Source organism: Vigna unguiculata, chromosome 11 (assembly GCF_037176805.1).
Source record: "Vigna unguiculata cultivar grain cowpea cultivar isolate G323 ecotype 2 chromosome 11, ASM3717680v1, whole genome shotgun sequence".
NCBI classification, from domain to species: Eukaryota; Viridiplantae; Streptophyta; class Magnoliopsida; order Fabales; family Fabaceae; genus Vigna; species Vigna unguiculata.
Window position 1 is genome coordinate 3,714,989 of NC_140802.1, and position 17,135 is coordinate 3,732,123.

Sequence of the window (17,135 nt, forward strand, 5' to 3'; positions counted from 1 at the left end):
TATTGAGTTAAAGAAATTTAGGAGAAGAACCATGCAGTGAAAACAGGAAATCGCCTTTGGGAACATAGTGTTATGGTCTAAGTGCACTAACATAAAAAGTCCTTATAACGTCTGTTGTTTTCAGTATTTTACGTTTGCAAAAATACTAATATTATATATGGTAACATTAAAATTAACGTTAACGGTCTGAAAAAAAAAATTAACGTTACCTAACGTTAGAAAATAAAAGATTATTATATATATATATATATATAATATTATATTAATAACTAATGATAATATAATATTATTAAATTAATAAATAAAATAAAATAATTTGTTTTTAAAGTAAATTGAAATAAATAGAAAAATAATTGTTAGTGATTTAAAAGAAATAACTATTAAAATAATTTTATGAAAGATATGTAAAAATAAATGTTGATTTATAAAAAGTAAATAAATAATAATTATGTAAAGTATAAATTAAAAATAAATAATCGTTGAAAAAAAAATTCTCTGATATCTGATGATAACATAATATATAACTTTAGATATTTATTATTTTTTTGTTATATTTTATTAAAATTTTTATTTCTTCTCTATTGTAGGGTCACAGTCTGACACATGGATTTTGAATTTCGAAATCTAATGCCAAATCTCAACTTCAACGTCGTTTCTCCTCATCGTTCCAAATCTCTTTCGTTCGTCATTTGTCCTCATCTTCTCCGCACGCCGCCACTCCATTGTTTCCTAGCCTCCGTCGTGGATCTGCTCAGTGCCGCCGCTGATCAGCTTCCTGCCGCTGATGTGTTCTTCACCGCCTCTGATGTGTTCTTCACCGTCCCTGACGTGTTCTTCACCGCCGCTGGTCTGGCACAGCAGCAAACTAGGTTAGCGGCTTTTTATATTTTAAAATATATTTTATATTTCTCGGCCCCTCATGTGCTCTTCACCGCCGCTCTGTACTGAACTGTGAAAAATAAGAAACTTAGCACTCTCGAGCTAAGGACCTCGTTGTTGCAACCTGTGTGTTTTCAATGTTTTGGTAGGATTGCACACATTAACAACCCTCTGTGTCTGTTTCCAATGTCCCAACTGGAAATTAAGTAAACTAGCTGGTTGTTAATAATGTCTACAATATCGTTGTTGCAAAGTGACGTTATTCTCCTCATTCTGCTTCTGAAATGAATTGGAAAAAGACAAGGGTGATTTCAAAAGCACACAATAGCCATGGATGGTGAATTTTGAAAATTACGCCAAGTATGGGAAGTTCTTATAGAAGATCATTGCTTGGAGGAGGTGTTTCTGAAAGCACTCTCATTTTTTATGAAAATTATAAAAAAGTTTTTACTGTTGATGCTGTCCTATTGGTCTCTCTCATTCCTTGTACCTTGATGGTTGATAGGATGTTTTGGGTAAATCAATCCAGTTAGTTTTTGACAAAATTCCTTCTCCAATTCATGAAAAAAATTTTGAATCAAACAGGGGTGAATCTTCTCTTATGTATAATGAAACATACCATTAGAGTAAAGTAAATTATTGGATTGGATGTAAGCATGTTTCTGTGATGAATACGATTGAGACTAAAGGTAATTTTTCCGTTAGCTAGATTTGTGTCACAAGAAAGTGAGGCAAGAAGTGTCTTCGTGTAGAATAGTAAAAGGGCCCGAGATTGTTTAATCTGTGGCAAGTTGCCTACAGTACACTTCATTCCAATGAGGCTAGACAAAAGTGGAGTAGTTGCTCCCCACTATGCATTTTAATAACATAAGAGTGAAAAAACACTTAAACCGGTCAATTTAAGGCAGAAAAAGTTTCAGATTAGAAGAAACACTTAGATACTGTACTTGAAATTGTAGGACGGGTAGATTGAAACAGAAACTCATCGGATGTAATATATTTACATTGTCTTCCACTTTTACTTAGTAGACCAATCCTTTTCAAGCTCACTATGATCTTTAAATTTCTTATGAGTTGAACCATAAGACATATAAAGCTTTTAGAGTCTGATCCGTTTAATCTAATCCAAAGCTTGCTATCCGCAAGCTTCCCCTTGGATTTTTGTGTTTGTTTGCTTCTACTTGCTGGTTTTGCAGTGACTCTGCTGCACAACCGAATAAAAGTGGCATGGTGCCACCTCCAAAGCAACCAAGCAACACTACCTAATTTCAATGGTGTCTGTTCTGTGTAGAATAAATAACAACTGTATCACTATTTTCTCTTGAGAGTCCATTAGTTATATTTATGGTTTCATGTTTTCCATTTATAAATGTCTGAAAGTGCAAATACTGTTACATCTTAATCGATAAAATGTTGGTAACTTGTTATAATTTTACACTGCACATAATTTTTTTCAAAACATTATTATAAATTATTATATTATTTATTGCGTATCTTAATATTTACTTTTATTAATTTATGCAATATATGTAATAAACTTTCTTCTCTAATTATTTTGTTTGAATTTTAATCCTTTTTTTTTCTATGTTTTGATAGGTTTTTTGACATTTTAATGAGAAAACCAAAGTCATGGACAAGATTTGGATGTATCAACCAAGATCTTTTGGCCGGTACTTAGATGGTTTAAACAAGTTTCTCGACTTTGCATTTAGTAATGCAACAAAAGGTGATCAAATTTCATGTTTGTACAAGAATTGTAACAAGTGTAGTTAGAGTAATCGAGCAGAAGTGTATGAACACTTAATTTTGATTGCAGGGAACAAATAATCTTGATTTGATTAAATATATAAATAATCTTCGTAATGTTTTGTATCTTGATTGCAGGGAACAAAGGGCAAATGGGAACGTTGTTGGACTAGTGAGTTTGGGCATGAGATCTCTAGTAGCTTTGCGTATCATGTAAATCTCAGTGCGAAAGGATATCGTTCTCTAATATATAGGTGAAATTGTTTTGAAAAGTAATATATGTAGTTTCATATACTTTGTTTTGAAAAGTTATATATATTTTTGTGTTTGAAGATTGTGAAGGATGTTTGGTGTTTTGTAGGCAGTGAAGATCATGATGCAGTTGTTCCTTTCATGTTGACTCAAGCATGGATCAGAGCTCTGAATTACTCCATTGTACAAGATTGGAGGCCATGGCGCTTCTAAAAGACCAAGTTGCAGGGTGAGAATCAAACATTAGCGTTAATTAATATGATAAATGGTTACTGATTTTAGATGCAAAACTATATAGCAGGTCGGTCTTTAATATGAATTCGTATGTTTGAGATTAAAGATTAGGGAGATTTGAGGCTAGTGTAAGTTGGAAAATTTTATATTTTCAATTTAAAATATTAAAATAATTTTATTTATATATTATTTATCTTATTGATTTTTATTCATTTTCAATTTATTTTAAGTTTTAATAATTTATTTTTTAGGTGTGAATTTCTTGACATTAATAGACCCACTTTCTTGTTTTGAGTGAAATAATCTTTTAATCAAAAAAGAGAACTCTTACTAAGGGTGATGATGTACAACATTTTATCTTATCTAATCCTAGTATAGATATCTATCAAAAAAAACCGAAAAGAATATATAGAAACACACATGCATACTCTCTTCCTACAATTGTTGTATTATGCATTTTTGAAGGGCCGACTTTTAATAAAAATCTATTTGTGTATTTATGCATACATGTTCTGATAATACTTTACACCAACCACCTGTATAGTATGATATATCCTAAATATAACCAAGAGTGAAGTTATGAGTTTGGTGAAATTAATATTGTATACACTTAAAAAGCAATCTTTACTTCTTTTTTTTTATTGTAAACAGTATTTACTATTATACTAACGGAAAAAAAAGTTATAGAAAAGGTGATACACCTTTTTTTTTTTTTTTCCTCTCACGGTAAATTAAAATGAAATCCAAACCTTTCCACCCTATTAGAGTGTTTTACTTCATATAAAGAACATATCATCTCGCTAATATTTGTGAATAATTTGTATTCCACGCAGATACACAAGAACATACTCAAATCAAATGACATTTGCAACTGTAATAGCAGCATCCATTTTTGATATTTTAACTGTTCTTTCCTTATATTACAATGTTACATGAAATTTAAATAAAATTAATAGAATTATATTTTTCTTATTAAGATTGTATTTTTTTGTTATATTAAAAATAAAATATATAAATATTTATTCTACTAAACCAAATATTTATCTATTATAAGTTATTAATCATATCATAATTGCTTATAGGGTTGAGCACACACAGCACTTGAGTACAAGCCTGATGAAGGTTATGCCATATTTCGCAGGTGGATAGCTAGTAAGCCTTTGTAACTCAACCATAATAAATGTGTCGAGATGTAATATAGTTATCACGAATAAAATATGTTTGTGGCAAGTAGTCAAGGTATCATTTTAAATAGGCATATGTGGCAAACAGTAAAGGTATCATTTTTTTGTTATCATTGATATATTTTTTCTAGCTGTTTCTGAATTGCTATAATGTTAATTCAAATATGTTTTGGCTGGGTTACTTTATTACTTTGTATTTGTTTGTAATTGTAATTTGTTGAGAACATCTTTTTTAATTGTGGCATATTTTATTGTTGATGCCTAGCATGTCATGATGCTAATTAGCTACTTGTTTGTGTCCTATAAAAGGGTCCTAAATATTGGATTTACATGGTATTGTGGTGGCTGTCTAAAACTTACAAATCTAATATGGATGTATTGTGTTCTTTTAGAAAACTTACTATATTAAGATCTTTATTATTCTTTAATCACTTTCAGTCAATAAGAAACCTGAGCATTTAAATTTAACTAGAAAGAGGGAAAGGTTGGTTTACACATGTTTTTTTTTTCTTTTGTTGCATTTATAACTTTTTATTTGTATATCTGTCACATTTTGCCGATGCTAACCTTGTTTTGTGAAATCTGTTTTGTGAAATCTCTTTTTCTTCCAAGTAAATGACATCTCCTAGTCAAGATGATGATCTTCCTCCTGAGGAAGCAAACCGGAAGAAAGGTGTAGTGATTATGAGGAAAATTATTCGAGCTAGAAGTGAAGGTAAAAATTTAAATGAAATGTACATATTTTATGCTTTGGTATCTTAGATATGTTACTTTCTTGAAAATTAATATGTACTTATTCATATATTATTATGCTTCACGGAATGCCAAAGGTCAACCAATTGAACACGGAGACACAAAATTGATTAGTTATCTTGGATCCATTGTTCAATCTAATGTTCCTATAATGTGTGATAATTAGAAAGATTCGACTTTGAGTTCCTATAAGGACATTTTTCGGAATGATATACAAGTAAAATATACTAATTATATTTACTTATGTCAAAAGTGTGTGTTATGGTTAGCATACTTCTTCTAATATATTATTTTTTGACAACTAACTTTTAATGTTGGTACATCTTTCCACATTATGTATTAAAGGTGGAACGTAAGTTGCTTATGAATTTTAGAACTAACTTTGCTAATACTTATCTAAAGGATGAGAATGAAAATTATTTAGATCATCCTCTTACTCAACTTTGTGATAAGTATACATCAATGATTAGTGAAGATATTTGAAGAAAGTTTGTTGCAAAACGTATGAATACAAGTTTCTAGGTAATCTATAATATTCAAATACAACCTATTTATTCTTTAATTCCTCTACTTATAATTTGTTTACTATCTTTTTATATAGAAAAAACCCTAAAAAATAAGGAAAAAGTATTACACTCTAATTGTCATTATAGGGGCTAAAGTAACATGTATGCACGCCTAGAACAAAAAATGGCAAGTCTATATATAAATAAATAATATACAACTTGTTGATATTGATTTCTAACTAGTATGATTGTTTTTTTTTAAGAATTAGATAAAGAAATTGGGATCAAATGTTAGTAGTGTTTTGTGTCAAGAATTGTGGAAGCATGCTCGTGTGAGCAAGGTCGGGCAAAATGAAAATTAAGATGTTCAACAAGTTTGGAACAAATGTGTAAGTAATATATAATAATTATATATGTGTGTATGATATGAGAATAAGTGTGATAGTTTTTATTATTTTAGGTAATATTATCACAAACTATACATTCAAAAGAGATGAGTAATGCTTATTTAGACATTCTTGCTCAAGCATTGTCTCCTAGAGTATGTTGGTCATTATGTCTCTTAGAGTATGTTGGTCGTGTTAGGGCAATGAAATTTGGAATTAATCACAAATTATTTTCCACCCAAAAAGCATTATACATACTAAGAAGCTCAAATGAAACATATGACAAAAATGAATGGTATAGATAGAGATTAATATTATTTCACTTTAGAAAAATGACACATCAAATAATATATAACAATTTGATATTGGTGTCAATAGTGACAAAAAGAATTGCACAATTTCATCAAATAGTTTTATTGAGGTAATTAACTTTTCTACATAAACTTCAATATTAGTTTAATTTGATTATTTTAAATTTGTTATAACTTTTCATATTTACTCACATTAGATTTTCTCTTATAATTAGATTTTAAATATTAGATTTAATATTAGTGTAACTTGCTTACTTTAAATTTGTAATAACTCTTTACATTCAGTTTAAATATTTTATCTTAAAATTATATTTTATAGCGTAGGGGTTCTCAAGTTATAAATTATTTGTATCATCACCAGTACTTTGCTTTGCTTGGTTGGCCGTAGGAAATTGCATAAAAGTGATACATTGCATGGTAGATCTATATGTAATGATGAACATGTAAAAGTTAGTCTAGATATTCTTGTGGAGCCAAATGTGTTGTTGCATATACCTAATGTTGATGATGACACAATGACAATAGAAACAATAGATACATTTTCTTTGTCCAATCAATCTAGTACATGTTGATATGATATGTTTATAATATTAATTCATAATTATTTATGAAAATATTTTATCTTATATAACTTGTTTAATTGACAATGTTTTAGGATTTCACTCTATCTAAAAAGAAAAAAAAAACAATAATACAAATGAATATATGACTCCTAAAAGAAAATGCCAAGGAAAAATGGCTATTCAACATAGTGCTTGTAAAGTGATTCATCCCAATCTTTTTGAATGGTGCAACTATTGTCTTCATACATGAAATTAAAGCATACAAAGTTATTTTTCCCAATACAAAATGGAAAAAAAAAAGCATATTTGGACTAGATGAACAATAAGAAATCATTAATGCATGAATTAGTGGAGAAATTATTGAGTATGCATGGCTAAGTACAACTATAATTTTTACATATATTAGGTACAATATACTATTTATTAATAACTTTAATCTTTGATTAATAGCTATAATGATATTAGTTTTATAGAACAACTAATTTTCTTCCATAACATACTTATATCAAACTTTTATTAAGTCAAATCATAAAGAATTCTTCTTTTCGTCACCTCAAATAATAACACAACTAAGAACGTAAGAGAGAATGCAAAAATTACTCGGTATTTTTTTGATAATGGGGTGGTGGAAAGTTTGTTGATAATGGGTTGACTAATAAGTTTCTTTATCAATCACCCCATTATGAACTAAAATACTAACTAATTTTTGCATTTTCTCTTTCATTGATAGTTCATGTTTGGGTGATAAAAAGAACTCTTTATGATTTGGCTTAATGAAAGTTTGGTATAGGTACCTTATGAAAGGAAAATTAGTTGTTCTATATTAGTAATATCATAAGGGCTACTAATCAAATATAAGCTAATGATAAAAAGTATTATATTGTACCTTATATATATAAAAATTGTAGTTGCACCTAGTCATGCTTAATTAATAACTTCTCCCAAGATAACTAATGAATTTTGTCCCACTGGGTTCAATTGGTTGACTATTTGCATTCCATGAAACCTAATAATTTGAATAAGTTCATGTGTAAACCAACATTTTCCTCTTTCTAGTCAAATTTAAATGCTTATGTTTCTTATTGACACAAAATGATGGATTTGTCCAAATCCCTTCATCATGGTCATCTCTCCTATACAAGATATCATCTTTTATTGGATCATCATATGATATCTCATACAAAAGACTGTCATTGTGTAAAATATACAATTGAGCTTGTTCCTAATCTTTCCTTGACATGGTCACTATTGTATTTCCGGTAATCACTTCTCGGGTGGTTCTAGCCAAGTGTTGAGATTTGGAAGTCCTATAAAATTTAAAATAATAATGTTTATGATTGTTAAATGAAAGTAAAAAAAGTGACGGTGTCATACTATTATGGTCCCACTTCATATGCCCTTTATAATATTTTAAACATGAAGCATAAAATAAAAAAAGGGGGTGGAAGTAAAATTTCAATGTGCATGTACTCATTTAAAGTTCAAATGACTCTAAGCCAAATTTTAGTTTGTCCCTTGTACTAGGATTTTCATAGTATTTACAGGGGATCCGTCGACTTGGGCTTTCTATAGAAATAAATTAGATATTTTGTCCTGAGTCGTATGATCGGAGTAACTATTTTACAGGGTAGCATGTAAATTTATGTTTTAAGTTCATTATGCCTTTAAGGTGTTTGGTAAAATGTTTATATAAGACGAACTTTAAAGAAGAGTAACTTTAGAATACATTGATCAGTGGTTTTTATTCTTTATGTATATGTATAGAAATAATAATATTTTGGTAGATTCTTGAGATGTGAGTGGATTTATTACATTGATTTTGTATTATTTGATACTTAAACTGTCGGGTTATATATGCACTCAGGTCATGTCTGAGTGTAGGTTTGCTCAGGTTTTTCTTCGAGATATTTACAAATTTGTTATTATGTTCTGGAATGCATTTTTCTGGAGCTTCCAATCTCGAAAAAGAAACAAGCCTAAGAAAACTAATCCAGTTTAGTATTATTGAGAACCTGCAATGCAAAAGTTGATGTAGGGTTGTTGTAGGTTTAAAGTTTTTAAAATTAGAAGGCTCTGGATAACTAGGTGACTTCCTTGTTCTGGTGGAAACAGTTGTCTTGTATGTTTATTAGAAGTTAAAACCATAGTTGATTTCAGTGCGACTGTCTCCTATATTAAGAATGTTCTTAGATATGCCATTATCTAACTTAACTTTACCTTTTTGGAAGATCTTAACTTCTTTGCAACCTCACATTATTTTTGTTGTGGAAAGACCTTCCATGGTTGTGCTTTACTTTCAAAATCTTCAATATCAGAGTATTCAGTTTCACATATATGACAAATCAATGTCTTTAACTTCAATTTCATTGTCTTCATCACCTTGAACATGTGATAGTCTTCCCAATTTACTATCTATCACCTTTTCCTTTCCCTTTCCCTTTTTCTTTTCAATTTTTTTGGCTTATTGAAATTAACTACTAGTTCATCTACATCAATAAAGCCATCATCACTTGCTATAGGTCTCTGCTCCTCACTGTCATCAAACACAACAGGGTTGTCTTCATCCTCCTCATCACTGCTACCTTTTCTAACTATTTCATCCTCATCACTATTAGCCTCTCCAACTACTTCAACACCTCCCACATTTAAAATAACACCATTTGGATTTCTATTCTTCATAGAAAAACTTGAACTTTGCATTTTCTAATAAATATATGAACTAAATTGATATTCAGATAATTACTTGACATGTGTTATCATACTGACTTGACGCGTGACATGTGTTATAAATAATTTTTAAAAATAAAATTAAAAATAAATAAAAAAATAAAGAGCTGACACATGACACATGTTAACGTTGTACTAACGAATTAGATTTAATTGTTATGTATTTTAAAAAATATGGATTTAATTGAGACTAAAAAAATTTGAATATTTATTTAAAATTTTAATATAAAAACATAAATCAATGAAGTATTTAGAAAGTAAAAATAAAAGCAAATAGATCATTTCATAATTCTATGTGAAAGGTATGGAGTTGCACGAAGAAACTGCTTATACTTCCAAAGAAAAAAAAGAGACAGAAAAAAGACATGTTTAAAAAATAATACTATTTTAATTCTTCAACGAACGGTCCACCCATATATCCACAAAAAATTTTAAACACCACACAACAAACACACACATGACACAAACATTAAATCAAGTAAATAATAAACTTACATAAAATAGTTAAAGTTTTACTCACTTGGACCACCATAGTGGGTGGACCCCAATATAAAAAAATAAAAGATAAATTAAAAGTATTTAATTTTTGCCGTGAAAATAAATTTTTTTATATTTAATTTTTTTAAAACATGAATGTATACAGTTATTTTAGTTTAATTATGTTAAAATTTTTGACATGTTAAACTCGTTTTTCTCAAATATTAAAATGAGAATATATTAAACAGTGTAAACAATTTAAATACTAATATAAAATATATATGATAAATCAAATAAATTTAACGTATTTAAATTAAAAAGACTATCTATTTATTTTTAAAATTCAAAAATTGAAATATATCAAAATTTTGAATTTCAATTTTACTCTCAACTAAAACATACTTGACAAAACAAAATTATGAGAAATCAAGTACAGAATTTGATAATTTATTTGAGGATAAAAAATTATTTAAACTTCTCCAAATAAAAAAGTCCGTAAATTTATTTTGTAGACCAAAACTAAAAGACACTATAATTTAGTCGGAAAAAGTTATTTTGATGAATGTTAATTACAAGGGCTGTGAATTTAGAAATACAAAACGTACCAAAAAGGTCAAATTAGAACAACACGCGAATTTGACTCATCTGATCGGTGCTTAGAAAAATGTGTGTTGCTGATATTTTTTACTTGACCAGTGCAAATTTGTTAAAGTAAACGCCCAATAGTCTCTCTTCCTTTTAAGCTACAATCCAACACAGCATTCAAATCAAACACTCTCATTAGGAAAATGTAAATGCATCACACATGAAGAATGATCCATTCAATAATCAAGCCGTTGGTCGCGTGTCAGATAAGTTAATTAATTTAATTACACTAATTCAAACTTGACAAGTCTTGTTTACACACAATAATACAAAAGTTTATTATTTTAATACCACTACACTGACTTCAACTATAAATTAAACTGATCCTTACGAATCGTTTGAAAAGTACTACATAGTCTATCTTTATACAAATGTTTGTTCCAAATGTTAGGATAACAATGTTTTATAAAATCCCAAAACTCTTCGGTGTTATATTTTTATTAAAAAAAATATTTTTTAACAATTAAATTTTGACAACTTTCTTTTATAATTTAAGATGGTATTTTTTAACTAATTTTTCATTTTCTTATATTCTAAATTCACTTAAAAGATATCACCTCGTATTGTAAGAAAAAGTTGCCAAAATATTATTATCCTCTTAATATCTCTAATTGTTAAAAAACAAAGGATTAAATATGTTTTTGGTCCTTTAACTTTCCGTCAATTTTGGAATTAGTCCATTTCAAAACTTTGGACCAATTTAGTCATTCATCTTTTAAAATACGTGAATTTAGTTCTTTTAATCAAATTTTGTTGGATTTATTTGATGTTTTGTACGCATCTTAGAATTGTATTTGAGTTGTTTATGCTATTTGACACATTTTTGCTTTAATGTTAAGATCAAATATTATTATGAAACGTATTTGAAATGTCAAATAAATTTAACAAAATTTGATTAAAAATTTACGTATATCAAAAGATGACAGACTAAATTGATTCAAAGTTTTAAAATTAACTAATTTCAAAATTCACTAAAAGTTAAGGACAAAAAACTTATCACATCAAAAGATTAACAACGTATTCAAATAAAATAATAATATAATAATAATAATCAACTAATGTCATTAGCAAATTGACTTGTAAATTAATCATACCACTGTCTCACCTTCACTTTATGAACCTTGTCCACAGAAGTCTTCATGATATAACCAAACTAATATAACAGATATATAATAATATATAACAGTTTTTCTGCTATATATCAGTTCTTGCTTTTTCTTACACTTCTCTGATACAGCACCAAAGCTTGATGAGGATCAAAACAGAGACATTCACGAGCCCTATTAGGGTTAGTCTTAGTTTCACGTTCCTCCTTTTCACCACAGCAAGTGGTCAACCACCGATTTACATGTACAATTTTTGTGAGAATTCAACTCTTGTTAGCTCTTCATACAGAAACAACGTTGAAAGCCTTCTCTCATGGGTAACCACAGACTCATTCAAAAGCGATGGATACAACTTCACCACCGTAAATAGCAACAGCCACAACAATGATGATGATGTCTATGGGTTGTACAGCTGCAGATACGACATGACAGGGTATTTTTGCCAGTTCTGCATCACCACTGCTGCCAGTGAACTCTCTCGGAGGTGTCCCAACGCTGTAAGAGCTATCATATGGTATGATATATGCATCATCCGTTACTCAAACCAAAGTTTCAATGCCAAAGTTAGTTTAACCCCAACATGGAATATTACAGGACCCAGAATAATCAAGGTAATTTTTCAGTATAAGGAATATGAAAATTCAGATAGCTTAAGATAGATGGTTTTTTTTTTTTTTTTTTTTTTCTAAACATGATTATTGTGTAGTATACAAGGGTTTTTAAGGTAAAGAAGTCTGATTAATCACTTTTCTATATAAAAGCTTTTTTTTTTTCTTTTAATACTACTAAAAAAATATCACATTTTCTGTTAATTTTGTTTTAAAAATTCTTTTGTAGAAAATATTTGTAAATTGTTATGAAAAAAAATTTGCAGAAAATTGCTGTCAATTTTTTTTTTAAATATTTTGTATAAAACAGTTTTCATAACAAATTTTGTAAGCAATATTTACGAATTTTATAATTTTTTAAAAAATATTTTGTATAAAACAGTTTTCACAACAAATTTTGTAAATAATACTTACGAATTTTATAATTTTGTAGGAAATAATACTCACGAAAAAATTACTTGCTAATTAAGATTTTTAACAAAATTAACAGGAAAAAATCTTCTTACAAATTTTTTTAACAAATTTGCAAGAAAAATTTCATGTTATATAATAATTTTTAGTAATGTAAATGTAATTGTGTTTCTTTATCTGCATAGTTCAAAGTCTGAAGTTTTTTGGCTTTTTAGAAATCCTTTATATTTTTTAACATTTTGAGGTTGTGATATTTTAATTCACTTAAAAATCAAATTTGTATCTTAAATGTGTGCATCCAAATACAGCATTCATCCGAATCTAGGAAAGCTGTGGATTCTATGAATGATTTGATATGGAAAGCAACGGTAGAGACGAAGAAGTTTTGGGCAGTGGAAGAGTTTGATTGGGTTGAGAATGAGAAAAGATATGGTTGGGTGCAGTGTGATAGGGATATTAAAAATGATGAATGTGGTGATTGTCTGCATGCATTATTAGACATATTTCCAGATTGTTGTTCAACACATGCACAGTGGGCAATTTTTGGTCCAAGTTGTGGCATCAGGATGGATGATGAGAAGTTCTACCAGACTTCAGGTTAGGGTTTATTTTCAATTTTGTTATATTGTTTAAAACTATCTTTTAGAAAGAAATAAGGTAGACATTTAGATTTTAATTTTGGTCTTTTAGGTTATTTGTGTAAAGTGATCCCAAAGGAAAAACACTAATTTTATTTTAGTTTTAGGAGAAATTATATATCTAACTGTAATATTTTAGCTAGTTCATGGAATATGATAAATTTTTATTTTATATATCTACAATTGGTAATAACAAATTAATAATTTAAAATTTAAAATTTATATTATAATTAAAATTCATAAAAAATATTTGTTTTTATAAAAATTAAATTTAAAATTTATGTTAAATAATTATTCTCATATAAGATTTTATTTGTGTGTGTACTATACAAAGAGAATTGGTTGTTGCAATGTTTTGGTAGAATCTTGGGATGTGAGTGGATTTATTACAGAAGATATTATGTGCGTAGTTCGAAACTCAAACAGATTGGTAATGAAGAGGGTAACCTTGATTACCTTTTATATGTCACGGCTGATTCTAATGTTTTATTCCTTACTAATATATGGTTTTTCCTTTAATGTAATGGACAGATTAAACTTGACGCACCAAATCTTATAGCTTGTGCGTTGATGGAACTGATATGTCGTGAATAATTTTTTTTTTCTATTATGTTAATTCTTTTCATTAATGAGTTCATCTTCATTGGTGTCCTTTAATAATATTTGGAAGTGTAATATGAATTCTTTTTATGCCATAATTAATTCTTTTTATAGCTGTCCTGTTTATTTGGACTCTGTTGAATGTATATGGCAGTTAAATTGTGAAGTAGAACTTTTGATAATGTATATTTATCTTTTCTTTCTATTTGCAGAATATGAATCTGAATAATGTGTAAAAGATTAAAAATATATCTGTTCATCTTTTATACCATACCAGGCAATGGAGGTTCTACTAAGTCAAGAAACTTGATCATTTCCTTTAGTGTGTTGGGGTCTGTAGTTCTACTATGCTTCAGTGTCTACTGTTTCTGGTACAGGAAAAGAGTAAGAAGAGGTAATTTGCTGCACTAAGTAACATTTGCTTGATTTTTTAAAAAGATTGCTTTGAGGTACTCAAATATGAACTCAAAAACTTGTCATTGTAGATAAGATGATGTTTGATGAGGAAAAATTGAATGGAGATCTGCCTATAATCCCATTAATCGCAGTTCTGCATAGTACTAATAACTTTTCAGAAGAATCTAAATTAGGGGAAGGTGGATTTGGCCCTGTATACAAGGTATTAATGATTTTTATGACAGACTCTTTTTACATTTGGCATTTTTCTATGTATTCTCATTTGTTGAAACTTTTTTCAGGGAATTCTACCAGATGGAAGGCAAATTGCAGTGAAAAGGCTCTCAAAATTTTCTGGTCAGGGCTCACAGGAGTTCAAGAATGAAGTAATGTTTATAGCCAAATTGCAACATCGTAACCTCGTGAGACTTTTGGGATGCTGCTTAGAGGAAAATGAGAATATACTTGTATATGAGTATATGTGTAATGCAAGCCTTGACTCTCATCTCTTTGGTGGTATGTTTTACATATAGTTTTAGTGAATAACATTTTTCATGAGTTTTTGTAGTTTTTACTGCATTTTCTTAGCTCCAAATTAATCATGGTCTATGGAAATTAATCAAGTCGGGGGCTATTGGCTTTAAATTGTTAATGTGGAACTGAGTACAGTGTATATTATTTTATTTGTTAGCTTATAAGACATCTGCTATATGATTTTTGTAACTGGTGTTTTCTTAAGACTAAGAGCAAGAACTCATGATGATAATAATACCAGAGAAAGTTATGGGGTAAAGTTCATTTCTATTCATTAGGTGAAACTGAATTCAGGTTATCTTACTGTAATCAATAATGATAAGATTTCCTAAGGGGAAATAGGGAACCTCTTGAAAATGGTTGATATAAATAGTAATTCTGTTGTTTTTCCTTCCATGCTATGTCCAATAATAACTATTTTGGTATTTGCTGAGCTCTTAAGTTTTTTTTTTTCTCTTTGCATGCTGCTCTTTCTTTTTTGAGATATCTTATTTTTCTTGATGTTGTCAGGCATGGAGAAGAGAAAGCAACTTGATTGGAAACTAAGATTAAGCATTATCAATGGAATAGCAAAAGGTATTTTATATCTTCATGAAGACTCTCGACTCAAAGTAATTCACAGAGATCTCAAAGGTAGCAATGTTCTATTAGACCATGAGATGAATCCCAAAATATCAGATTTTGGATTGGCCAGGGCCTTTGAAATAGGACAGAACCAAGCAAATACAAAACGAGTAGTGGGCACCTAGTGAGTTCTACTAATACCTACCACTGCTTCAAATAATAGGATTTTTCTGATGCAGTTTTAACCTCTTAACCATTTGAAAAATGAGATTTTTGTTATGTATTGATCATTCAATGTATAAGAGGAGTAACAAAGTTGTATTGCTTCCCTGCAGTGGATACATGGCTCCGGAGTATGCCATGGAAGGATTATTTTCCGTGAAATCTGATGTTTTCAGCTTTGGAGTTATTGTCCTAGAAATCATTTGTGGAAGAAAGAACAGTGGATTCCATCGATCAGAACATGGCCAAAGTCTTCTTTTATATGTGAGTTTTCTCTCATATTGATCCATGAGTTAATGAACCATACTAACTAGTGCTTAACACCATTAACAAATCACAATTACATGCAGGCTTGGAACATATGGTGTGAAGGAAGATGTTTGGAATTGATGGATCCAGCACTGATAAAATCCTTCATAGCCAGTGACGTTGTGAAGTGCATACACGTTGGTTTGCTTTGTGTTCAACAAGATGCAGCAGATAGACCAACCATGTCTACGGTTGTTCTGATGCTAGGAAGTGACACAATGACCCTTCCAAAACCCAATCACCCTGCATATTCTGTTGGAAGATTGACCTCTGATGATGCATCAACTTCAAGAAGTTCCAAGAATCTTTCTATTAATGATGTAACATTCTCAACCGTTTTAGCAAGATAATAGGGAATATTTTCCGTTAGTCAGGAGTATGTATTCATTGTATTTAAGACCAGAGCACTTGATGTTTTTAAGACGAGAGAAACTGTGACATTAAGAATATTGATCATAAAAGGAGTAGGTTATGCATATAAGATAGAAAAAAATGTTCATTTCATCATTCCTTTACATGGTCCTGAGGTTGATCCTTTATAAAATCAATCTTGAATTCTTATAACTCAACATATAAAACAAAAATTGCACTGACATGACCATTATGATGCACAGATATTTCAAATTAAGTTACGTATTCGTGTTCGACACGCATTTGTGTCTGATACTCTAGAATACTTTCTCGATACTTATCAATGAAGTATCTAATGTATGAAATCGTAATAAATTACAAGAAAATCTTTGAATAATGACCAATTTTAGTGACAAGAAATAATTAGTCACTATAAGGACCAATTTAGGTACCAATTTATAAACTAAACATATTATTGTCAACTAAAATAGTTCAAAAAATTATAATTGATCTCTAAATTGGTAACTAAGATAGTTTCTCTTATAAATTGGTTACTAACATTAACTACCAAGGTTTTAATTTGGATTCACACAATAACAATATATATTTATTATGTTTTTAATAATTATTGTACACTTTTCAATATTCATATATTATATATTTATTATGTATCATATCCTATTATTTTAAAAATAAATGTATCGAAGTATCGGATACGTGTCGTATCCGATAC

General features: G+C 29.1%; 1 protein-coding gene across 6 annotated transcripts; it reads left to right on the forward strand.

The window, feature by feature from the left end:
- The first annotated feature begins 596 nt into the window (after nucleotides 1–596).
- LOC114169340 (cysteine-rich receptor-like protein kinase 10) lies at nucleotides 597–16,821 on the forward strand. 6 transcript variants are annotated; one of them, XM_085668924.1, is made up of 14 exons: nucleotides 598–869; nucleotides 2,476–2,605; nucleotides 2,764–2,879; nucleotides 2,987–3,106; nucleotides 4,194–5,010; nucleotides 11,901–11,951; nucleotides 12,059–12,380; nucleotides 13,097–13,385; nucleotides 14,304–14,420; nucleotides 14,512–14,645; nucleotides 14,725–14,938; nucleotides 15,467–15,704; nucleotides 15,856–16,006; nucleotides 16,093–16,817. In XM_085668924.1, the coding sequence occupies exons 7-14, from the start codon at nucleotides 12,195–12,197 to the stop codon at nucleotides 16,399–16,401; spliced, it is 1,638 nt and encodes a 545-aa protein (XP_085525050.1). In that variant the 5' UTR covers nucleotides 598–869; nucleotides 2,476–2,605; nucleotides 2,764–2,879; nucleotides 2,987–3,106; nucleotides 4,194–5,010; nucleotides 11,901–11,951; nucleotides 12,059–12,194; the 3' UTR covers nucleotides 16,402–16,817. The 6 variants fall into 6 exon arrangements, with proteins under 6 accessions (XP_085525047.1, XP_085525045.1, XP_085525046.1 ...); XM_085668921.1 differs by having other exon boundaries at nucleotides 597–869; nucleotides 2,764–2,897; nucleotides 11,901–12,380; nucleotides 16,093–16,821; XM_085668919.1 differs by having other exon boundaries at nucleotides 597–869; nucleotides 11,901–12,380; nucleotides 16,093–16,821.
- Nucleotides 16,822–17,135: the final 314 nt, after the last annotated feature.

What these genes read in the sequence shown, in the direction of transcription:
- LOC114169340 (XM_085668921.1), top strand. Translation starts at nt 11,913, where the DNA reads ATGAGGATCAAAACAGAGACATTCACGAGCCCTATTAGGGTTAGTCTT. An exon ending in GATTTGGCCCTGTATACAAG is followed by an intron (nt 14,646 to 14,724) that starts GTATTAATGATT and finishes AACTTTTTTCAG; the next exon opens with GGAATTCTACCAGATGGAAG. An exon ending in AAACGAGTAGTGGGCACCTA is followed by an intron (nt 15,705 to 15,855) that starts GTGAGTTCTACT and finishes GCTTCCCTGCAG; the next exon opens with TGGATACATGGCTCCGGAGT.